This window comes from Ceratotherium simum, chromosome 22, assembly GCF_057802395.1.
Source record: "Ceratotherium simum simum isolate JZ-2026a chromosome 22, ASM5780239v1, whole genome shotgun sequence".
Classification (NCBI taxonomy): domain Eukaryota; kingdom Metazoa; phylum Chordata; class Mammalia; order Perissodactyla; family Rhinocerotidae; genus Ceratotherium; species Ceratotherium simum.
The window spans coordinates 4,395,592-4,420,206 of NC_141921.1; the positions used below are offsets into that span (position 1 = coordinate 4,395,592).

Here is a 24,615-nt window from a genome sequence, read left to right on the forward strand (position 1 = left end):
AGGCGGTAGAACGATGCCCTTGAGTCTGAAAGCTAGGAATCAAAGCTAGGCTTTCCTTTTCATTGTTTCTGCAGTACCAGTCTTCCCCTGGAAGGTAAAAGTGATAATTCTGGTTTTGCTCTCCAAAGCATACATCCATCTGAATCTGAGACCGGATTGTATCAGTCAGACTTGCCTTTTGTTCTTATGATGATTTACTTCACATTAACCCTGTTACAGACGTCTGTCTTATATTCTTTTTCCTTATGTAATTTCATCTTTCCTCTAACCAGTTAAAAAGCCTTCATCAGTTACTGGAGGTACTACTTGCTCTGTTGGATAAAGATGTCCCAGAAAATTGTAAAAACTGTGCTCAGTACTTTTTCCTCTTCAACACTTTTGTACAAAAGGTAAATGATTTTTTTTGTAATATCTTTTCCTAATATAGCAGATTTATAATTTAAAGGAATTTTATATATGGAAAAAATTTAGACTGTATATATATATGATATGGTTTTATGAGTGTTTTTTCTTAAAAGATCTTAATTCATGGATTAAATTACTTGTGGGAATTCTGATACAGGTAGGTATAGTTACTCATTGATGGCAGTAGCAGTCTGCATTAAAGCTAGTGGCTCATTGCATGTTTGGTAGCCTTCGTGAAGCGGTGTGAGGCTGTTGGAACTCAAGAGTTTTTCAAATTAGATTTTTAACAAGTGCTTTCTATATGTAAATTATAGGATTTAAAAACAGTGACAAAACTTATTTAACTGTCTTTTTAAAACAAATTTTTGTCTGGTTAGGAATATAATTTGTCATTTTCGATATCTTGTGACAGCAAGGGATCCGGGCTGGTGATCTTCTCCTGAGGCATTCAGCTCTGCGCCACATGATCAGCTTTCTCCTGGGGGCCAGTCGACAGAACAGTCAGGTAATGCCTCTTTTCATGGCCCACTGAAATGGCCGTGGCTTTCATAGCCACTTTGTTTCTCTTTGTAGGTGATAAATATTTTTAATTTCCTAAGAGTCCACAGTACTAGTACTGTGTAGACTTTAAAAATTCTTTGGAGTTCAATTATTTTTACAGCTTTCTTGTAGAATTTAGTCTAATAATAACCTGGAAATGACTAAGTAGAATATCAGTCAGAACGTGAAGTGCCAAGTGCCGTAGGAGGAAAGACGGGTTCCACCTGGGGGTTCTGAAGCCTTCCAGGGCGAGTGGCTTGGCTCCTCTGCTTGCTCTCTGGACTGTGAGCAAGGCTGCTTTGGTGGCAGTTGCTTGGTGGGATGCTGATAACAAGGCCAGAACTCAGATGTGCAGTGATCCGTTCCACACTGAAAGATGTTACTGCAGATATAATACTTAGATTCAGAAAATGGAAGTTGCTTTGTAGTTAATAGGGTTTGATATATTGGATATGTCTGAAAATCACTCTCCTATTTAAAGTTCCTATATTGGTATGCTTCTCCCATCCATTATATTTCTTTCGTTTATAGATTTAAAATACACAAAATGTGAATATACAGTAATGATAATTACTATTTATAGAATGCCTGTTAGGTGCCATACACACTGCTCACTTTGTATGCTATACCACTGATGCTCACAATTCAGTAAAATAAGTAGTTTCATCCCCATTCTCAGGCAAGAATTAAAGCACAGAGAAGTGAAATGACTCGTTCAAGGTCACAAAGCTAAAGCGTTGTGGAGCCAGGATGCAGACCCAGCTCTGGTTTCTTCCGTGTGTGAGGCACTGTGCTTGAGTGTCTTTCCTTCTTTTAGTGAGGGAGACAGACTCGAGTCGCTGCTTAGGCCTCCTCCCAGCTTCCCGTCGGCCCACTGTGCTGCTCTGACTTCTTAGTGTTAAAAAAACAAACACGGAGGCCATAGCATGCTCTGTGTGTATTACGTTATGGTGATTTATATATATATATAATGGAGATTCATAATATATGTTATAATCATATTATTAAATTGTGGAGATTGACAATATCGCACATGGAACATTCTCTAGGATAGACCATGTGTTGGGAAACAAAGCAAGCCTCAATAAATTTAGGAAGATTGAAATCATAACAAGCATCTTTTCAGACCATAAGGCTATGAAACTGGAAATGAACCATGAAAAAAAACCTGGGAAAGTGACAAAAATGTGGAGATTAAACAACATGCTACTGAACAACCAATGGATCATTGATGAAATTAAAGGAGAAATCAAAAACTATCTGGAAACAAACGAAAATGAAAATATGCCGTATCAAACCATATGGGATGCAGCAAAAGCGGTCCTGAGAGGGAAACTCATAGCGATACAAGCCCACCTTAACAAACAAGAAAAAGCCCAAATAGGCAACCTTAAATTACACCTAACAGAACTAGAAAAAGAAGAACAAACAAAGCCCAAAGCCAGCAGAAGGAGAGAAATAATAAAAATCAGAGCAGAAATAAATGAAATTGAGACCAAAAAAACAGTAGAAAGGATTAATGAAACAAAGAGTTGGTTCTTTGAGAAGATAAACAAAATCGACAAACCCTTAGCCAGGCTTACTAAGAAAAAAAAAAAAAGGCTCAAGTAAATAAAATTAGAAATGAAAGAGGAGAAATTACAATGGATACCACGGAAATACAGAGGATTATAAGAGAATACTATGAGAAATTATATGCCAACAAGTTGGACAATCTAGAAGAAATGGATAAATTCTTAGATTCATACAACCTCCCAAAACTGAACCAAGAAGAAATGGAGAAGCTGAATAGACCAATCACAAGTAAAGAGATTGAAATAGTAATCAAAAACCTCCCAAAAAATAAAAGTCCAGGACCAGATGGCTTCTCTGGTGAATTTTACCAAACGTTCAAAGAAGATTTAATACCCATCCTTCTCAAACTATTCCAAAAAATAGAGGAAGATGGAACACTTCCTAAATCATTCTACAAGGCCAACATCACCCTGATACCAAAGCCAGACAAAGACAATACAAAGAAAGAAAATTACAGGCCAATATCGCTGATGAACACTGATGCAAAAATCCTCAACAAAATATTGGCAAACCGAATACAACAATACATTAAAAAGATCATACACCATGATCAAGTGGGATTTATACCAGGGACGCAGGGATGGTTCAACATCCGCAAATCAATCAATGTGATACACCACATCAACAAAACAAAGAATAAAAACCAGATGATCATCTCAATAGACGCAGAGAAGGCATTTGACAGGATACAACATCCATTTATGATAAAAACTCTCAACAAAATGGGAATAGAAGGAAAGTACCTCAACATAATAAAGGCTATTTATGACAAACCCACAGCCAACATCATACTCAACGGGGAAAGACTGAAAGCCATTCCTCTGAGAACAGGAATGAGGCAGGGCTGCCCACTCGCACCACTCCTGGTCAACACAGTACTGGAGGTTTTGGCCAGAGCAATTAGGCAAGAAAAAGGAATAAAAGGAATCCAAATAGGTAACGAAGAAGTGAAACTCTCACTATTTGCAGATGACATGATTGTATATATAGAAAACCCTAAAGAATCTGTTGGAAAACTATTAGAAACAATCAACAACTACAGCAAAGTTGCAGGGTACAAAATCAATCTACAAAAATCAGTTGCATTTCTGTATGCTAATAATGAACTAACAGAAAGAGAACTCAAAAAGATAATACCATTTACAATTGCATCAAAAAGAATAAAATACCTAGGAATAAATCTTACCAAGGAGGTGAAGGACCTATACAATGAGAACTACAAGACATTATTGAAAGAAATCCATGATGACATAAAGAAATGGAAAGATATCCCATGCACGTGGATTGGAAGAATAAACATAGTTAAAATGTCTATATTACCTAAAGCAATCTACAGATTCAATGCAATCCCAATCAGAATCCCAATGACATTCTTCACAGAAATAGAAAAAAGAATACTAAAATTTATATGGGGCAACAAAAGACCCTGAATAGCTAAAGAAATCCTAAGAAAAAAGAACAAAGCAGGAAGCATCAGAATCCCTGGCTTCAAAACATACTACAAAGCAATAGTAATCAAAACAGCATGGTACTGGTACAAAAACAGACACACAGATCAATGGAATAGAATTGAAAGCCCAGAAATAAAACCACACACATACGGACAGCTAATTTTCGACAAAGGTGCTAAGAACATACAATGGAGAAAGGAAAGTCTCTTCAATAAATGGTGTTGGGAAAACTGGACAGCCACATGCAAAAGAATGAAAGGGGACCATCTGCTATCGCCATTCACAAAAATTAACTCAAAATGGATCAAAGACCTGAAGGTGAGACCTGAAACTATAAAAAACTCATAGAAGAAAATATAGGCAACACACTATTTGACATTGGTTTTAAAGGAATCTTTTCAGATGACATGCCTACCCAGACTAGGGAAACTAAAGAAAAAATAAACAAGTGGGACTTTATCAGATTAAAGAGCTTTTATAAGACAAATGAAACCAGAATCAAGATGAACAGACAACCAACCAGCTGGGAGAGAATATTTGCAAAACATACATCTGACAAGGGGTTGATCTCCATAATATATAAAGAACTCACACAACTGAACAACAAAAAAACAAACAACCCGATCAAAAAATGGGCAAAGGAAATGAACAGACACTTCTCCAAAGAAGATATACAGATAGCCAATAGGCACATGAAAAGATGTTCAACATCACTAATCATCAGGGAAATGCAAATCAAAACAACACTAAGATACCACCTCACGCCTGTTAGAATGGCTATAATCACCAAGACAAAAAACAACAAATGTTGGAGAGGATGTGGAGAAACAGGAACCCTCATACACAGCTGGTGGGAATGCAAACTGGTGCAGCCTCTATGGAAAACGGTATGGAGATTCCTCAAAGAATTAAAAATAGAGATGCCCTATGACCCAGCCATCCCACTACTGGGAATCTATCCAGTGAACCTGAAATCAACAATCCAAAGAGGCTTATGCACCCCTATGTTCATTGCAGCATTATTCACCATAGCCAAGAAGTGGAAGCAACCTAAGTGTCCCTCGACTGACGATTGGATTAAGAAAATGTGGTATATATATATACAATGGAATACTACTCAGCCATAAAAAAAGACAAAATCGTCCCATTTGCAACAACATGGGTGGGCCTGGAGCATATTATGTTAAGTGAAATAAGCCAGAAAGAGAAAGACAAACACTGTATGATCTCACTCATATGTGGAATATAAACCAACACATGGACAGAGAAAACTGTACTGTGGTTACCAGGGGCAGTGGGAGTGGGGGGTGGGGGGTGGGCACAGGGGGTGAAGGGAGACATGTATATGGTGATGAACAAACAAAAATGCACAACCCAAAATTTCACAATGTTAAAAACCATTAAAACATCAATAAAAAATAAAAATAAAAAAAACCACAATGAGCTACCACTACACATACACCACCACGGTTAAAATCAAACCTCTGACGGGACCAAGTGTTGGTGGAGATGCGGAGCAACTGAAACTTTTATACACAGCTGGGAGTGCAAACTGTTTAATCCACTTTGAAACTCTTTCGTAGTATCTCCTAAAGGTGGACGTACACATACTCTATGACCCAACAATTCCATGCTTAGGTATATACCCAACACAGATATGTTCATATGTTCACCAAAAGATGTACAAGATGTCCAGAGCAGCATTTTTTTCCATATCATCAAATTGTAGACAACCCATTCTGCATCAGTAGTGGAATGGATAAATAAAATGGGTTATATGCTTTATAGTGGAATACTATACAGAAATAAAAATTAACTACAGCCACAAAAAAAAAAAAAAAAAACACGGAGGCCATAGCATGCTCTGTGTGTATTACATTATGGTGATTTATATATATATAAATGGAGATTCATAATATATGTTATAATAATCATTATATTATTAAATTATGGAGATTGACAATATCCATTTTTCACATCAAGCTCCTCTGTATCAGAGACTCCCTTAACAATGTTGGTTGATTTAAATTCACTGTCGTTTAAATAATATTTAATTTAATTAATATTGTGATATATATTTAATATTGTTTTGCACTTATGGAGCACATAACATTGAAAACATTTTCACTTTTAAAGCTTCATTTGGTCGTCACAACCACGAAGTGGGCAGAACAGGCAAACAGGCAGGTTATCTCTGCCGTCCTACGAAGAGGTCAGGCACTGTTATAGTAGGGAACTCACCACGTCCACACAGCGCAGGGATGGCGGAGGAGGGCCAGGCCTCTACGTCTCCAGCCTCCTGGGTTTTCCCCGTTGTGCTGAGGCACAGGAAGATCACCTGGCACATGGTAGGCACTCAGTGCCTAAGCTGAATATATGAACGGATTTGTTTTAGAATATGAGTTCATGTGTCTAAGGGGAAAAACACTTGTAAGCTAGTTTAAAACCTGTGACATTTTGTACTTTGACCTCTTCTACTATTAAACATTGAGAAGGAATTGTTGCCTAAAATGTCCTGAACCAGCACTTCCTTTCCCTTCCTTTTTGTGTTGTTTCTAACCGAACTCTAGCGTCCACTTTATTTTCTCTGACGACAGATCCGTCGATGGAGTTCAGCACAAGCGCGAGAATTTGGGAATCTGCACAACACGGTGGCGTTACTTGTTCTGCATTCAGATGTCTCTTCCCAAAGGAACGTTGGTAAGGTCTAACATACCTTTAATACCCTAGAAAGATGAAGATACACTGAATTTGTCAGGAACGCATGGAGAGTAATAATGTTGGCAATTAAATGGATATTACTTGTTTCTCATTTGGCTATCTCACATTTGAGGAGCACTTAACATTTTTTGTTTTAATTCATGTTAAACTTCACCTTATTTTACTAGTTTGTCACAAGAGAAAGTCAGTCATTTATTGGGGGGAGCATATATAAGAATTAAAAAAAAACACTCTAAGATTAAAGGCTGATTCAGAGTTCATTCCTTACTGTAATTGGCACAACCGATCTGGTGGAAAAAAGAGCCAAGGTGTGGATTGGAGTCTCCTAGCTGTGTGAACTTGACCAAGCCACCTGACCTTTCTGATCCTCAATACAAAATGGAAATATTAAAAAACATAACTCCCCAAGTGTAATGAGGATTAATGAGACAAAATGTAAATTGTGTCATTGAAATGTATTTGAATGTAAGATGTAGTTGGTAGCATTTCCTATTCTGTCCTCCAGAACCAATGGCTCAGTCCTCATTTAATATTGCTAAGGCGCCAGCTGTCTAGATGATTATCCAGTATTCTAATCTATGTGTGTACTGTGTTTGTATACTGTTCCTAGTTCTTGTCACGACAGCACCAACAACAGTAACAATAATAATTCAACAAAGCCACTGAACAGTATTAGTGTTTTCTGTGGGCTGTGCCTTTCCATGGAGCTTTCCGTTCACTGTGTTTAGTCCCCACAGCAAACCTTTGAGGGATGTTATCCCTTCTGTAGATGAGGAAACCAGGACATAGAAAAGTTTGGTGACTTTCTCAAGTCTCACGCTAGTAAGTGGCAGAGCAGCCAGTATGTGAATGCAAGCCTCTGACCCAGAGGTTGTGCTGGGGTCTCCATGTCATGTAACGAGGGAGATCCGAAGGTAGGAGACTACATAACAACCACAGCATCACTCTAATCTGGAAACGCTTACTGACTCTGAAGGGACCTTGGGGGAGTGCTCAGACGTTATGAAGTAGAGTCTACTTCCTAAACTCCGACTCATACATCTAGAAAGACAAAGCTACCTGATCCGTGAGTTCAGACAGGTTGTGAAAGAAAATGAGAATGTGAGTCCTCGTTTTTCTAGCAAATAGGGTAACCCCTTCCATGTGGGTTGATTTTGCTTAGCATAGGTGGTGTTGGCCGTTATTTGAGGACAGTTGTTTGAGCAACAAGTGTCTTGTCCAGTGTCTTTTCAGAGGCACTTTGGACATTTTTTTCATATACTATTTATATTTTTACTTCTTTGGAAGATCGTCTTGGGTGGGGATCACTAGGAGCCTAGAAATCTTAATAGTCGACCTACAACTTAGGCATACATGGAAAGAAGTAGGAAACGTCCTTTCCTGTCTCCGTGTCTGGCTTCCTCACTAGCCTGTGATAGAACAGGTTGTAAGTCCTCAGTGACTGTGTGTGGGAATCTTGAGAGAATCGCTTTACCTTGTAGACATCTATGTCGTGAACTAATCTCAAGTGAGACAGGTTGTGTTTCTTTGGTCTCCCAAAGCTCCTGGTGTATTTAAACCACGGCTCCCGATCAGCATTGCTCCCTCAAGCCCTCTGCTACCCCTCCACGAGGAAGTGGAAGCCTTGCTGTTCTTGTCTGAAGGGAAACCTTACCTGTTGGAGGTATGTACTTGTTGTTCTGAAGCCATTTTCCTTTTATTTAAGCATTTTCTCCTGTTTGGTGGAAACACCTCTTGTTACTAGTTTTATTTTGCATGTTACTCTGATGAAGAAGAGTATTGTTAAGATAAGAAATGACTTTCAAATTAATTTTTCTTCCTATGTATATGTCAGAAAGAAATAATCAGTTAAGAGAATATTATTAGTACTCTCTGCAACCAAGAATTTGATCTCCAGGTCCAGCCCAGCTGATTACCCCTCCAGGTCCCAGGAGGAGGTCAATGGCACCTCACCAACACAGTTACTCAGTTTATTATCACAGGGTTTGGTTCCCCATCTCTTCTCTGTGTGCCTGGTCCTGGAATACTACAGCTCTGGAGCACACATGTTCCTTGACCCACAGGAGTATGGAGGGGCTGCAGCCCTCCGTTGTGGCGCACGCCCTGTGGCCCACCTGCAGTCCAAGCCCCGTCCCCTTCCACCCAGAGTTAACCCCTCTGGAGAAGTTAGTCTTCCGATCCTTCTTCCATAACTTGATTCACATGTAGCTGAATCTATGAATAGTATAACAGACTTTTTTAATTACATCGGCAATGCTGTACTGTATAGCTCCTTTTTTTTTTTTTTAGCTTAACATTTTGTAATTTTTGGATCTTTTGGTGATTATTTTATTTTTTGGGCTGGGGGCATTTACTGTTCAAAATCTGATGAAAGTGACTCCTGAAAAAAAAGTGCACATTTGCACCGACTGTGCTCAATTTCAGACAGACTTAGGCACCCTGAAATCTTTCCTTAGACCTCCAGCAGTTAAGAAACCCTGTTTTGAGGCAATGTTGATGATCTTAAATCTGAGTCAATTTCAGTTAAAGTATTGACAATTAACTGGGACATAAGAAAAGTTTACTCCTCTTACACTCTGCCACTAGGTAATGTTTGCTCTGCGAGAGCTGCCAGGCTCGCTGCTGGCGCTCATCGAGATGGTGGTGTACTGCTGTTTCTGTAACGAGCATTTCTCCTTCACCATGCTGCACTTCATTAAGGTAGGACCTCGGGTAAACTGGCGATGGCCTGAGAGCCTGCAGTTGAGACTCGAGGAAGGCAGTCCTTTGCTCCCGGGCAGTATGCTGCTTTTAACCTTAATTGTTTTTCCTAATCATAAAAATGGTATACACTCTTTTAAAAAGAAATGAAGAATAAAATAAGAACTCAGAATCCCACCATTCACTGAAAATCACCATGAACATTCTCTTAGGTTTCCCTCTTATTTTCTATGCATGTATTTTAACATAATTGGGATTTTATTGTCTTGATTTTGTGGGTTTTTTTCACCTGACATTATAAGTGTTTTTCCGTATCATTAACGTTATCAGTGAGTACACTTCATCCTCTCGTGTGCATAATTTACTTCACCGTTCCCCTCATAGTGACACAGGTTTGCATGGGGTTCAGTCAACTATTAAGTATAATACTTTACAGTTAATAATCATGTCGTGGTGACCATTATTGTGTAAAATCATTTTCCAATTTCAGATTATTTCCCCTGGCAACATTTTAAAAATCAAAAGTAGGTTTTTCCCCCCTTCTGAAATAGTGATTTAGTTCATCATGGGGCTCGGATCAGTACAGTCGTTACTGCTGCTTCTTATGATGCACTGACTGGATGCCAAGCACTGTTCCAAGCACGTGACACGTTTAACTCACTTAAGTAGTCCTGTGAGGTAGATGCTATTATTATCACCATTTTACAGTTGAAGAAACTGAGGCACAGAGTAAATAACTTGCCCCCAGGGTCACACTGCTAGTAAGTGGCAGAGGGAGAATTTGAACACTGGCAGTCGTGCTCCAGGGCTGTGCTCTTAACCGTATTGTTGACTGCCTGTCTAGGGATTACTAGAAAAACCTTTAAGCTTACACATATAATTTTTATTAGTTTTTAATGTTTAATCTTTAACTACATGAATAATACATGACTGCATTCTTTTTGTGAAAAGTTAAAACATACAAATAAGGCCGAAGTCCACTTTGACCAACACTAACCAGGCTTGTCCCCTCTACCCTACCCCAGGGGCCAATATTGTCACATGGGTATGTGTCCTTCCAGGCTCTTGCTGTGAATATACACCCTGTATATTCGAGTCTGCCCCTAGAATTTCCACCACACTTCTCACCTGCATCAAGATCTGTCCTAGTGACACGTGTATGTCAACAAGTGGCAGATGATTAGTGGGTTATTCTTCAGGCTCTTATTAAACAGTGTTTTGCCCTCAGCCTTTTCTATGCAGACCTATATCCGAGGTGGTCGAGTTCCTCTCTTTACTGGTCACTGGTTATATGACCTCAGGCAGTTTCCTCCTCTTTACGATGGGAGGGAATATGACTTGACTTCACAGATTGTCATGAGTCAGTGGGGTGTGACACGTGAAGTCTTACTTAGTACCAGGCCTGGCATCTTGGAGGTGCGGTGCTGTAATGCAGTGTCCTTCCCACTGTGTGTGTGTGTGAGGTCATCACAGTGCACAAAGGGTGGGACGTTTCTGAAGCTTGCTTCCTTCACTCATTGTGTCTTGGCAGGTTCTTCTGTTTCATAAGCTGACTTTTCTTATATACTTCTCATAGCATACTTGTCTTAGATCACTCTTATTTGCATTCTCATAAGCAACACTAGCACATTCTGGAAAACAAAATAGGATATGTATAAATGAAATGTAACTATAAATTTGGGCCTGTTTGGTGACTTAAAATTCTCTCCTCTCCTTTCTGCCTGCCTCTCTTTCCTTCCTAATTTCGTAGTAAAGTATCACAGAGTGCTGCAGCTGGGAGGACCGTAGAGGTTGTTTATTTCAGTCCCAAGATTTAGCATTTGGGGAAACTGGGGTTCAGAGATGGGACTTGACTTATCCCAGTCAGCCAGCTTGTAGTAGATAGTTCTACTAGGGCTGGAATCCAGCACTGATGATTGCCACTCCAGCGTGCTTTCCACTGATGACTTACTGGAATTTTTATGCTTTTAAAAAATATTTCAGAACCAACTAGAAACAGCTCCACCCCATGAGTTGAAGAATACGTTCCAACTGCTTCATGAGATATTGGTAAGTTGTAATGTTCTGACTCACTTGTGCTTAGTATTTATTAGTCAGCGTGTGTTTGTAAATGAAGCGCTGTGTGTCCTTGTGTTGTTTCTCCATTCGTTGAGTCTGCACTTTGTGAGTCCTTTTCAGATCAGTCATCTTTAGTGCCTTGCTGATTTAGAGTGAGCGGCAAGAACTCTACCCCAGAGGAGCTCACAGCTCAGTGAGGGGGCTGAACAGGTGCACAGCAGTGGCAGTGCAGAGAGCGGGGGCGTGAGCGTGGCCTGATCGTGGGTAGGGAGCTGTGCTGAGCACAAATACCGTCCTGTGTAAACCTCACAACAGCCGTCAGGTAAATTGCTGGCTCTACAGTTCATTCAAATCTAAGACGCCGTTGATTGTCTGTCTCCTACTAAAGCCCTGAAACTGAAGTGTAATCGCCTGTAGGATGCATCCCAATTTCAGAAATATGAAAAGCAGGAGGGAAATTTAGTTATAATTGGTGAAATACAGTCTTTCTAAAACCTGAAACTTAGAGAGATGGAGTGATTTGCCCAAGGCCACCCTTTAATAAGTGACAGAGCCATGATCCGAGCCAAGCAGCTGGCTCTGGAGCCCCTGTCTTCCATCACACCCGTGGTGTGCTCGGTAAATTGTAAGGAAGTGATATGGCTAGGAGGAGTGGGAACGGAGGAGGGCTTGGGGAAAGAAGCCCAAACCCGAGCGTGAAAGGCTTCAGGTACCTGAAAGGCATGCGGCCTTTTTCCTGCAGGCCAGCAGTTGCACCCTGGTGGTCAAGTTCCACCTGTAAGCCTGTTGTATTTGCCCCAATTGGTTTTGTTTTGTTTTGTTTTGTTTTGTTTTGTTTTTAATTTTTTATTTATTTATTTTTTCCCCCCAAAGCCCCAGTAGATAGTTGTATGTCATAGTTGCACAGCCTTCTAGTTGCTGTATGTGGGACGTGGCCTCAGCATGGCCGGAGAAGCGGTGCGTCGGTGCGCGCCCGGGATCCGAACCCGGGCCGCCAGCAGCGGAGCGCGTGCACTTAACCGCTAAGCCATGGGGCCGGCCCTGTTTTGTTTTGTTTTTTAATTTCTTGATTCCAGTCTACCTTGAGAAATCAGGTAATGTGGCCGTTTTTGTCCCATCTGCTGAGCGCCGCAGTCGCCTAGAGCGATATCAGCATGCCCCCTCTGATGAGGCATGTGGTCTCCAGTCCCCACTGTCGTCACTACTCCTTACTGAGACCTCGCCCACGTAGCTCATTTCTTGGCATTGTAGACATTTAAATTTGCAACCTGTGCTGTCGGTGATGGGACACCGTGGAAGGGTTTTAAGCAGGAGAGTGATGTGACCTGATTTATGTCTCAGAAAGATTCCCCTGGCAGTTGTTTTGAAGGATGGACTAAAGAAGGAGGCGAGGTTGGAATTGGAAGACCACGTAGGAGTCTGTGGCAGTAATCTGAGTGTGGAATAACAAGGCATATACTGAGGAGAGACGGGCTAGATGGGGGCTAGCGACAGATCAAGAGGTGTTTCGGAAAGAGAATCAATAGAATTTGGTGGCTGGTTATGAGCTGATGAGAGACTAGCTGAGGGGCTCCTTAAAGAGAGGGAGGGACTGGGTTCCCTTTAGGTCCCTAAGACTTGATACAAGCCTCAGCGCAAGGTAGGCATTTAAGAAACGCTTGAACAAGGAGACATCATGGACACCATTTATAAAAACCCCTCTTTCTGGTCCTTTGCCTCCTTTAGGTCCTAGTGCTTTTACAAACTTTGGGAGAGTTTGCTCCCCAGGAGTAGGGCCATGTGCTGTTCATCTGCACAACAGTAAACCATGTAGTTCACTGCGCTGTGCACAGTTCAGTGCCGGGCACGGAAATACCGTGCGAGTCGGACATGGACCCGGCCCTCTGTGGCGTAAACCTCCACAGCGACTTGTAGAGCCTGTGTTATAGCCAAACTCGGACACGTTTGTGGTAAACAGGTTAGACCGTAAGCCTCTTATCCTTGGGGTCATGAACTCCACGTCCTTGTGACCCGCAGAGTACTGTAGATGGAGTTGGTGAGAACACAGGAGATGAGTGGCTCTTCAAATGTTGCTTAATAGTTTTTCATCTTTAGTTTAAAATTTAAGATGTTGAGATTTATGGCAGTGACATGATATTTGTTTGTATTGGGTTTTGTTAAGTTAGAAACTAAATTAATCTCCTGAATTATTAAAAAAAAGGCACAATGGCGGTAATACAAGTTCCTTCTTTCATTGACCAGCCTTTGTTCCTTCCTCTCACAGGTCATTGAAGATCCCATACAAGTAGAGCGAGTCAAGTTTGTGTTTGAGACAGAAAATGGATTACTAGGCAAGTATGGCTGCCCTCATTAGGAAATGTCTGTAGGAAGGTGCGGATAGCATATTGTTCTAGCCAGTCTCCTCCCTGCCAGGTCTGCCCCGCTGCCTGGCGGAGGTCAGTGAGGGATCCAGTACAAGTCTGCTTAGGGCTGTTGGGCTCCCTCATTCTGGTCAGAGGATCTTATCTCCCTGAACACTCTGCTACTCTTAGTAAGACGCAGCGTGGGGTCCTTTTACGGGGACAGGTACGGTTCAGGGGTGCTGTGACTTTTTTCGACAAGCTAACGGCCACGTTCTGATGCGGGAAATCTTTCATTCTACTCTGTAGCCATTGGGGAGGAAAAACCCAAAACCGCAGACTCAGGATGTTGTCAAGCTCATGAAATGTGATTGCTTTTTCACCTGTGGTATGAATGCACCCACATTTCTGCTGTCTACTCATAAAAGTTTTTTGGCAGAGTTTTGTTTTTCAGAAGGCTAAAGTGGATTTAGCCTTCTGGGTTAATGGGCTATTTTAGAAAAATGGGCTATTTTAATGGGCTATTTTTTAGAAAAAGTTTGGTTAAAAATAGTCTAATCAAGTGCCTACCCCGGTGGCCTAGTGGTTAGGTTCGCATTCTCTGCTTCAGCGGCCTGGGGTTCATGGGTTCAGATCCTGGGCGCAGATCTACACACTGCTTTTGTGGCGGCGTCCCACATGCAAAATAGAGGAAGACTGGGGGACCAGCATGGTGGCGCAGCGTTTAGTGGTTAAGTGCGCGTGCTCCGCTTCGGCGGCCCAGGGTTCGCAGGTTCGGATCCCGGATGCGCACTGATGTGCCACTTGTCAAGCCATGCTGTGGCGGCGTCCCATGTAAAGTAGAGGAAGACGGGCACGGATGTTAGCCCAGGGCCAATCTTCCTCAGCAAAGAGAGGAGGATTGGCATTGGATGTTAGCTCAGGGCTGATCTTCCTCACAGAAAAAAAAAAATAGAGGAAGATTGGCATGGATGTTAGCTCAGCAACAATCTTCCTCAAGCGAAAAGAGGATTGGCAACAGATGTTAGCTCAGGGCCAATCTTCCTCACCCAAAAAAAAAAAGTAGTCTTATCGAACTCACACCATCCACCTGTATTTCCAGTTAATCTGAGTTATTTTAGATTTTGCTATGTATTAAGAGAAGATTTAGGACCTCATTTTATTGCAGAAAAGAGATTTAAGCTAAGTGGTTCTGTGACTACAACATTCTCTGCCGCCATTTTGGAACAGTGTGCTCTATACAGAGTGGTGCCCTGCTCTTACAGACCATACCCTCCTCAAGAGCAGGAACCAAGTACTGTTTATCTTTAAATCCCCAAACACAGAGCAGCGTCTATTTGTTGAACTGAACTAAAACCATAAATTTCCATTTATCAAATTAAACTGTCATCACTACTCTTCTGTCAGTAGCATAGTGGATGGAAAGGTTTGGAGGGCTCTAGTGAATAATCAGCCAGTGTAAATTTTAGTTCCTTTCAGTTCAGAAATCAAACTTTCAAACAACTACGTATGTTTCTTGAATATTATTTTAAAGTAGTGTTTCTACCTATTAGAATTTGGGGAATCCTGTTGAGTCAGCACCACCATGCTTTTAGTTAAGTTCCCTGTCTGCTTGTCAATACAGTTTGTTGTAAGTTTTTGGAACAGGAGAGCTGTTACTACTCAGACCCACTCTCAGTTTAGTGCTCTGCTGTTCAATGTCCTCTTCTCTTCCTGCAGCTCTCATGCACCACAGTAATCACGTGGACAGCAGTCGCTGCTATCAGTGTGTCAAGTTTCTTGTAACTCTTGCTCAAAAGTAAGTATTGACTCAATGCAGGGAGGAAATGGTTTTAGTTACAAGTCAAATAAAACCAGAAAAAAATCTGCCTTATTTTAGTACCTAGAGACTCTGACTCCATCAGGGCATGCTTGCTTAGACAGTACAGAAGCCTGTTCAGATGATTGCAAAGAGATGTGGAGGGAGTAATAGATCTCACAGAATCCAAGAAAAGAAAAGCCAAACCACCAGGCCTTATGCAGGAAGGGCAGGAATCAAGGCAGATTTAGAGACCTTCACTAGTTAGAAACCTTAATTTAGAAACCTCAAGGTTTAAGAGTACATGGACCTTCACTCGACATCTCTTTCATTAATGTCACTTCACTGCCAGCTCTTTCAGCTTCTAGGTCCCCACTTTCAAAATAGTCTCTCAAAGTCTCTCAAAGAGACAAAATCATGTCGCAGCTTCTTACACTGAGGAACCCAGGCACTGCTAAATGCTTTGCCTGTATTCATTCTCACTTAATCTTTGCAACAACTTTGTGAGGTTAGGTACTGTCGGTAGTCCCACATCACAGGTGATTTAAGTGACATGCCTGTAGTCAGAGCTGGGACTTGAGCACAGGCTGATTGACTTTAAGGCATAAGTTCTTTTCTCCTCTTATTTAGTTGTGCTAAAATATACATAACATAAAATTTACCGTTTTAACCATTTTTAGGTGTACAATTCAGTGGCATTAAATACATTCACATTGTTGTGCAACCATCACCACCATCCATCTCCAGAACTTTTTTCATCTTGCAAAACTGAAACTCTGTCTCCATTAAACAATAACTCCCCATCCCTCCTCCCTCTTGCCCCTGACTACCACCATTCTACTTTCTGTCTCTATGAATTTGACTATTCTAGGGATCTCGTATAAGTGGAATCATACAGTATTTGTCTTTTTGTGACTGGCTCATTTCACTTAGCATAATGTCCTCAAGGTTTATCCATGTTGTAGCATGTGTCAAAGTTTCCTTCCTTTTGTAAGGCTGAATAATATTCCGCTGTATTTATATTCCACATTTTGTTCATCCATCATCTGTCAGTAGACACTTGGAAAGCACAGGTTCTCAGTGTTAGAAGGAACCTTAGTGGTTTGCTACTTCAGCTCCCCTGTTTAGCACATGGGCAGACAAAAGATCAGAGGGACTGCGTGATGACCCAAGGTTGTGAGCAGACAGCACTGCCATCACTGAGTCTTGCACCAAGCCTTCTTTATAGCTTAATTTATTTAGCTCCAGATTTTTGCTGATTCTTAGGCGTGGGTATTGCCATCCTTGGACTTTTGTACCAAAATAAGAATGAGAAATCTGTTAGGCTTAATCTGCTGCATTTGAGTGTCCTACACAGATATAAATGAGAGAGCCCCACTGAAATGGTGCCTGCACATGCGTTTTCCAGATGACATGGCCTTGTGGACACAGTTGACTATCATCCTGCCACCCTTGTGGGTCCACTAGTTAGGCTTGCTCTTAGCAGTATGTCTTCGTAAGTGCTTGCCTAAGAGCGGCATTTCCATGGAGCATTGGGGCCATGTAGTCTGTCTGATGCTGGCAGACACAGTCCAGATACCAGTGACTTTATATGTACTTCCGTGTCCTTCACACGTCGGTTTTATACACACGTTAGTGGCAATATCACCATCAGTACTATCTTCAGATACAAAGGACAGCTTTCTAGATGGGCAAGTAAAAGTGGAGGGGTGGGGGGTGGAGGGGCCTCCAGGACCACACTTTCAAATTGTGTTTCCTATAATATCATTCTTTCTTATTCACATCACAAAAATTAAAGACAAGTTTGATTCTATCAAGAAGTCATTTATTAAATGTACAATTTATTATGCATTTTTTTGCTTTCTTTTATTTTTCATTTTGCAACTTTGAATTTTACTAGAACTGAGTAGATGAGTTAGGTGAGAGACTTGTCACAACATATTTACCTTTTACTGCCTTTTGAAGTTTAAACAGGTGAACATATCCAAACCAAAAAAAAACGTAAAAATTTAATATAAGGACAACTGAACTTTAATGAACGTAGCATTAGTGTTTCAAAACAAAAAGCTACTGTAGATTAAACAGGTATATTTGCAAAGAAAGCCTTTGGCTAATAAAACTCTCCTCCAATCACCAGGTGTCCTGCTGCTAAAGAGTACTTCAAGGAGAACTCCCACCACTGGAGCTGGGCTGTGCAGTGGCTGCAGAAGAAAGTAATCGCATCTTGAACTTTTCTAGCTATAACTTAGGAGTCAGTAACAGCACATCTTGTCAGGAAACATCTCTTAAACTTAATTTTGAGACTGACCTCAGAGTATTTTCAGACTTCAAACCTTTTTTATTACAGTTGATACCTATGTTTATGCATTAAATTTGTGTCTTAATACATGTGTCTTAACTTTATAGGTGAAAAAGTAGGTATTATATAAGAATAGTATTTACTATTACTGAGATCCTGAGGGTGGAAGTAAAATCCTCCAAGAGAGAACCTTAGGCACCACTTCAGATGCTTTTTATACTCTGATATCTAATGTTAGAGATTGTGGACTCACGTGTGCCTGTCTGTCATCTCTGATGGCACTTTTGACCTCTCATCTCAGATGTCAGAGCATTACTGGACACCGCAGAGTAATGTCTCTAACGAAACATCAACTGGAAAAACCTTTCAGCGGACGATCTCAGCTCAGGTGAGGGCTGTCTTTTGGTTTTGTGTGGCTTGAAATCCCTTAGGTGGGTTTTTTAGTGTGTTTCTCAGAAACTGCAGCCTCAGAGAAGAAAGAGAAAGGTTGAAAATGAGAAAGAGTAGAAGAAACGATTGAATTTCTATGACGAGACAGCAGATTGGTGTACAGTTATGCAGATGATTTGCCTAGAAGAAAAGCAGTGCAGGTTGCTCAGTCGGGCCCCAGCACCCCGCAGAGGCTGAGGGGTGCTCCGGCGGCTGCCACGGAGGCACCACCCTCAAGGTTCCCGGCGCCTGCAAAGGTCCAGTGAAGGGTGGTCTTCCTTGGTGGTTGCTGCTGCCACTGCACACCCCCTAACGTTTTCTTCTTGTGTTGCATCTCCCTCAGGACACGCTAGCATATGCCACAGCCTTGCTGAATGAGAAAGAGCAGTCAGGAAGCAGTAACGGGTCGGAGAGCAGCCCCGCAAATGAGAACGGAGAGAGGCACCTACAGCAGGTACCCCTGTACCCGTGTCCGCGTGTGAAGGGCAGGCCTGCTCTGAGGTTTTCCAAAAAGAATTTCCACAATCCAGAAAAAAAGAGATAACAGCTCTAGCCTCTGAATATCTCAGTTGCAGACACACTAACAATGCGCTCACGAAGTAGAACAGTGTGAGTTAACAGTAGAATGAGTGCAAGGCGTTGAGGTGTCCACAGCTGGCTGTCGTAATCCACTTGGAGGTGAAGCCAGGCCACAGGTGTCCCCATGCCAGCCTGTTGGCTTCATTTTCCCAGGTTACGAAACACCCCACCTTTGCTTTCCCCGGCCTTCCTGGAAACCTGGGCCCTGAAAGGAAGGCTTCGTGCTATTGAAACATACCTACTTGTCAGGGAGTCAAAGAATATTTTAAGCTTATTTAAAAAAAAAAAAATAAGGAACGTTTTCTGTACTGATCACAATAATAGAAAAAGGAATTAAATATTTATTGAACATCTAATATGTGCAAAATAACAAAGCAGGTGTAAATGTGGTGTGTGCATTGTATCTTCCCTGTGGCCTGTGACCATCCATGGGGCAGGCCCTGCAGCTCCATGGTACTCGGCACAGAGGCCTCATTAAATGCTCTCAGATCCTCATAACAACCTCGTGAGGCCACTATTACCCTGATTCTACAGGGGGGAAACTGAGGCTCAGCATAGTGGTGTGACTTAACCCAAAATCCCTCTCAGCAGTCTGCCTCGTCACCTGCTGTATTTGCAGAGAAAATAAAAGCTGTGGGACCAGGGCTCCAGCGGCTGCTGCAGCGTCTGCATCTCTCCTGCCCCCTCCCAGGCCTGCAGCTCCCCACACCACCCCATCTCGTCAGAAATCCGACATTCTGTCCTCCTCTCTCTCCCTCCCCTCCCCTCCCCCTCACGTTGGCATCTTGAACCTCTCCCTCCCTGCAGACCCTTCCAGCAGTGTGTCACACCCTCAGTTCCCACCCCTCCTTTAAAAACAACCTCTCTGCTTCGCTCTTTGCCCCGCCCTCTCTCCTCTTCACAGCCAGACTTCTCCAAGGAGTTGATGGCACTTGACTGTCTCCGCATTCTTCTCTCTCTCTCTTCAGCCTCCTCCAGCCTGGTTCCCTCCCTCCTCTCCAGCAGTTGGGTAACAAGGACCCACATTTTCCATGCTCTCAGGCGACCACTCAGCAGCTCCTGACACTACTGGCCACTCCCTCCCCTTGAAACACCCTCTCCGGGGGCTTCTGTGATGCCTCTCTCAACCCCTCTGGCTGTTCTTTCTCAGGCCCCTTTCCAGTTCAGCCTCTTCTGGGCCACCAGTAAGTGTTCCTCAACTCTCTGCTGTGTCCTCTTGCCCCTCGCTCACACCATGGCCTTGACGCTTCTAAGTACCAGACATGAGCCTCCAGCCCCTTCTTCCTGATGTCTCCACTTGATATGTCTCAAACTCAGCGCGCCCAGCTCCTCCTCACCAGCCCCCGAAGCTGGTCCTCCCTCGGTGTTCTTCACCTCGTGAATAGCACCCCCATGTACCAGGGTGTCAAGCCAGACACCTGGTGTCATCCTGTGTCATCAGTCTTCTCAGATTGACATTTTGAACATCTCTCATCTGTCTGCTCCGTCGTCATAAGCACCTTAGTCTCCTGGATCTCTGTAAGAGTCTCCTGCCTCCCCTCTTGCTTCTCTTTAGTTCATTTGCCTGAACCTTTCACTGGCTTTCCATTGCTCTTAGGATAAAGGCCAGAATCCTCAACACAGTCCTGCTTGATTTGGCCCCTGCGTGCCTCTCGCCTCTCATTTTCTGAGTTCTAGAAACTGCAGCCTTCTTTTAGTTTATCAGATATACTGTGTTCTTCCACCACAGGCTCCTCCCGCTCACCCCGTCTGACTCCCTGACAGCTGACACGTCACTCCTCAGACTCCCCGCTTCCCCCCCCCCCGCCTCCGCCCGCCCGCCAGAGCAGGCCCAGGCACATGGCAGGTGCTCAGAACCATTCACTAGTGTACAGCCCAAAGGCCACACAGCAGGTGACAGGCAGAGCTCAGAGCCAGGATGACCCCGCGCCGTCTGTGGCCACCTGGCGCCTAGCACCTGCCTCCACCTCCGCCATGTTGCCGTGCTCGCCCAGAGTCCTCCTGAGAGCTGCCTGCGCTGTTGCGTGGTGGCATGGTGACTTCAGGCAAGTCACTGGCTTGTTTCAATGATTAAATGAGAACGTAGAAATGAAAGTTTTGCATAAGCAGGAATTGTCAAATATAAGGTGTTATGTTTTATTACCCTTTGATAGACATTAAATTTGTCATAAAGTTGTCAAATGAGAACGTGTTTAAACTACAGAACACAAATAAGTCAGTGGGTACAGAAAACCTTCTTTTTCTAACTTGACTATGTCTGAATTTAACTTCCTTGTCTTTCTCAAAGGGTTCAGAATCACCCATGATGATTGGCGAGTTAAGAAGTGACCTTGACGATGTGGATCCCTAGAGGAACATGCCCAGCACATGATGAGGGGTCAGATCACAGCTCCGGGAGGCTCAGCACCTTTGTGAAATCAGAATCTCCTCCTTGAACCCTGTAGACAAGCCGGGAGGGTGGACTGGAGAGCCTGCCGTGACTCTGGAGGAGCGGTGTTTCTAAGGAAAGTGCCCCTCGGCCGCTGGAGAAGGTTGGGGAGCTGTTTGCCAGGGAGAGACTCCGGCCTGTGGATTAGCTGTCCTGGGACACAGTCCAGCTGGGGAGTAACATTCTTGTGGAGATTTTAGGAAGTGAAGCCGGTGGCAGACTGTTTGTTACATGAACATGCAGAAGTGAGTGAGGGCAAAGCTGTTGCTTTCTCTGTGATGCTACAGAGGAAATTCCTTTCGTTTTTATATTTTAAAAAAAAAAAAGCAAGCTGCCTATAGATGTGTGGGGGCAAATTTTTAATCTTGCAGTAGCATTGGATAGGACTATCCCATTTAAAGTGATGTAAAGACGTGTGATAAAATTCCTTTACGTGGTACAATAGTAGTTGAGGAAGTCAGCTCACACAGACCTTTGTATTTAATATGTCTCCCTGTTTCTGTAGAACTTCAGATGGGTCTGGATGAGAGCCCTGGGTGTAAACTTGGACCTTGATGATATGTTACCAGGATCAAAAATTGGGAAATTATTAAGCTCTTTAAGGTATTTTTCTGATATAATTGAGACTGAAAAGAGCAATAAAAAAAAACTCTGTGCCCTCCAGAAGTACAGGGGCCTCCTTTGACATCAGTCACTGAGGAGGTTATGAGTTGTTTCCCAAGACAAATTTTAAAAACAGCAAAATAAAAAGCACTTTAAAATATAATTTGAGTTTGACTCCATAAAATCATCTTTTTAACGTGTGGAGACATATTGAATACACTGTAGTCTTAAATCACGTGATCTGCAATCATTTGCTTTTGCTTAAAACGTAGTTACTGAAGCCCTTGGGACTGGTTGTCTGTGAAGGTGGGTATGTGAGTTGGAGACGCTGCTTTGTGAGTTCCTAGTAACTTTAATGCAGGGAAGGAATTCGAGACTGTTTCTCCTCAACATGACTAATTAACACTGAAAAGACAAGACTGAGATTTATTTTCCCAGAAATAACTAGAAAGCAATTGAACAACCATCCCCGTGGCTGTATGTCCCAAGTAGAACACCGTTCACTGACTTCAGGTGCGAGTCCAGCTCCTCTTTCTGTGGCAGGGGGAGGGGATATGCCAACGTATTTCATATATTTTGTACATTTTGTATTTTGAGTTGCTACCCACAGTTTCAACCTTGTTTTGTCTTTAGTTAGGTGTTCTGCCTTATTTTCAATTCACCATGCACAGAACCAGGGGAGCCTTGGGAAGTGCCGGGTTGCCACTGTCGGCTGGAATTGCCAGGTCACAGCGGTGCGGCCGGCCCCACTGGCATTTTTGGTGGCTCTAAGGTTGTGCAGCATGTGACAGGACACCAGCCTCTTGTTGCTGTGCATTTCAGTCGCCCCGTCATTTCACTGTTGAACTGTTGAAGTTTCTGCACGGCAGGCTTCAGTTTGTAATGGTCTAACTTACCGCAGGCGAGCGAGGGCTTTGTCCAATACGCCAAGGAGATGCGGGGGCCAGCATTTCAGAGCAGCACTGCGGCCTCAGAGAAATAGTCGGAGGCAGCTGGCGAATTTTATATGGTTCTGATGTTCTTGCAATTTTGAATGTGATGTTTTAAAATGCATTTTGAGTCCATGAATACTCTGTGTCATACTGTTTTCCCCACCCCACGCTCACCCTTCTCTCCACCCCCACCCTCACAGAACGGTTGTGTGGACTTGACATTGAAACGCTGGCGATGATACCTGTTGGGATATCATCGCTAGTGAGTGCACTCTCAGGAGCCTAATTCAGGAGTGAAGTTGCCACTTCTAGTCCCCTTATTTCCTATGGAAACAACGCCTTCCACGCCCCCAGCACCTGCGGTCCTCACCGTAAGCCTCATTCGATCGCCCGTCGCTCTTGTGTGTCACATGCTCTGGTTAATTGTGCCGACGTTCTCGCTGCAATGAACATCACTTTCCCTTTGCCAGTAAGCACTTGATTTCCAACAGCCGTAGTCTACGCACCTGCTGATGACTTTTTTTAAAGTAGTACAACAAAGTGACAATTATGACAGGCCTACCTTGGAAGAGTTGTCATTTTTACTGCCAATTTTTTGGATGAAGATGTTTTTATAAATCTTTCAAAGTGGTCTGCAAGTCACGTAGGCATTGCACGACTAACTCAGTGCTGTGTGTTCTCGAGAAGCTCTGTCGCGAGGCCCTCCCGAGGACGGCCAAGTGCCCAGAGAGGCGTTCTGGGAAAGAAGCACACGAGCCTCCCAACAGGCATCCTCACCTGGTCACTGCAGCTAGACAAACGGTAGGACCAGAGCAGCATGCCGCCAGACCCGCCCGCCCGCCCGCCCTGCCAGCAGTGAGGGGTGTGCAGTTGCCTTGTGAGCTGGGAACGAGCAGACTGGAATTGTCCTCTGCTACCTCTTGTGTACAAAATCTTGTTTATAAAATTTCAAAAGGAAATAGATAAACTAGGGAACTATCTTAATTCTAAATTTGGTTCATGAGTGGCAGAGTTCTTAGCTTCTAAGGGTATAAAATAAATTTTTCAAAAATGTGGAGTTGGCGTCTCACCGACATTTTTCTGCATATAGCAAAAAGCAGCCATGGGGGTGGGGGCGCCCTGGGCCCGCGGCCTGATGCGAGATGGCGCTGTGGCTCCCGTCTGCGCTGCACACCGGCGGTGTCAACAAGGTCCACTCTCGGCAGCCTTGTGCTGTTCTTCCCTCTGGATGAGCTGACTGTTTTAGGATTCATTTGCAAAGCTTGGAAGACAATGCCAAATTCAGCTTGATGGCCTACAGATGTCTCCCCCGAGTTTTCAGGTCTCCCAGGTGGTCCCCAGCATAAATCGTGTCCCTGGTCAAGCTGGGCTTCTTGCTGGACCCCACGGGTCTCAGTCTCAGCCCTGATGTCCTGCGTTTGTACACATGGGTCCCCTTTCCTGGGAGGTTTGCTGGTCTAGATCTTCCTCTTCCCGTGGCCCATGCCCATTGCCCCTGTGCAAGGTGACCACCTGTCAGTGTCTGCAGGAACCAAGTTGTCCCCTTCTCCAAGTCACAGTACTGCCAGGTGTGGGGATCTAACAGACTGACACTTGACTGCGCCATCTTGGGGGGGTGGGGCGTCTAGCATCGCTCGGCAGGTGAGGTGTGGTAGGCACAGGTACGTACACAGTCTTTTCTGGCATTTGGACATTAGCATCTGGCAGCTCTTGAACGCTTTCCATGACACTCAATTGTCAGAAAATAGAGTTGGGGAG

At 43.2% G+C, this 24,615-nt stretch overlaps 1 protein-coding gene across 4 annotated transcripts in view; it reads left to right on the forward strand.

Annotated features, from left to right (window-relative positions):
- USP24 (ubiquitin specific peptidase 24) overlaps positions 1–23,914 on the forward strand; it is a 150,065-nt gene extending 126,151 nt beyond the window's left edge. For 3 of the 4 annotated variants that reach the window (XM_087445864.1, XM_004438606.3, XM_087445863.1), the window contains 12 exons: positions 273–389; positions 818–910; positions 6,569–6,671; positions 8,234–8,355; positions 9,279–9,392; positions 11,376–11,441; positions 13,714–13,780; positions 15,509–15,587; positions 17,725–17,800; positions 18,188–18,274; positions 18,659–18,769; positions 21,182–23,914. In XM_087445864.1, coding sequence (XP_087301990.1) covers positions 273–389; positions 818–910; positions 6,569–6,671; positions 8,234–8,355; positions 9,279–9,392; positions 11,376–11,441; positions 13,714–13,780; positions 15,509–15,587; positions 17,725–17,800; positions 18,188–18,274; positions 18,659–18,769; positions 21,182–21,244 — 1,098 coding nt within the window. In that variant the 3' untranslated portion in view covers positions 21,245–23,914. Of the gene's footprint in view, positions 1–272; positions 390–817; positions 911–6,568; positions 6,672–8,233; positions 8,356–9,278; positions 9,393–11,375; positions 11,442–11,570; positions 11,773–13,713; positions 13,781–15,508; positions 15,588–17,724; positions 17,801–18,187; positions 18,275–18,658; positions 18,770–21,181 lie in introns of those variants that run through there. The other variant, XR_015555734.1, reaches the window with a different exon arrangement.
- Positions 23,915–24,615: the final 701 nt, after the last annotated feature.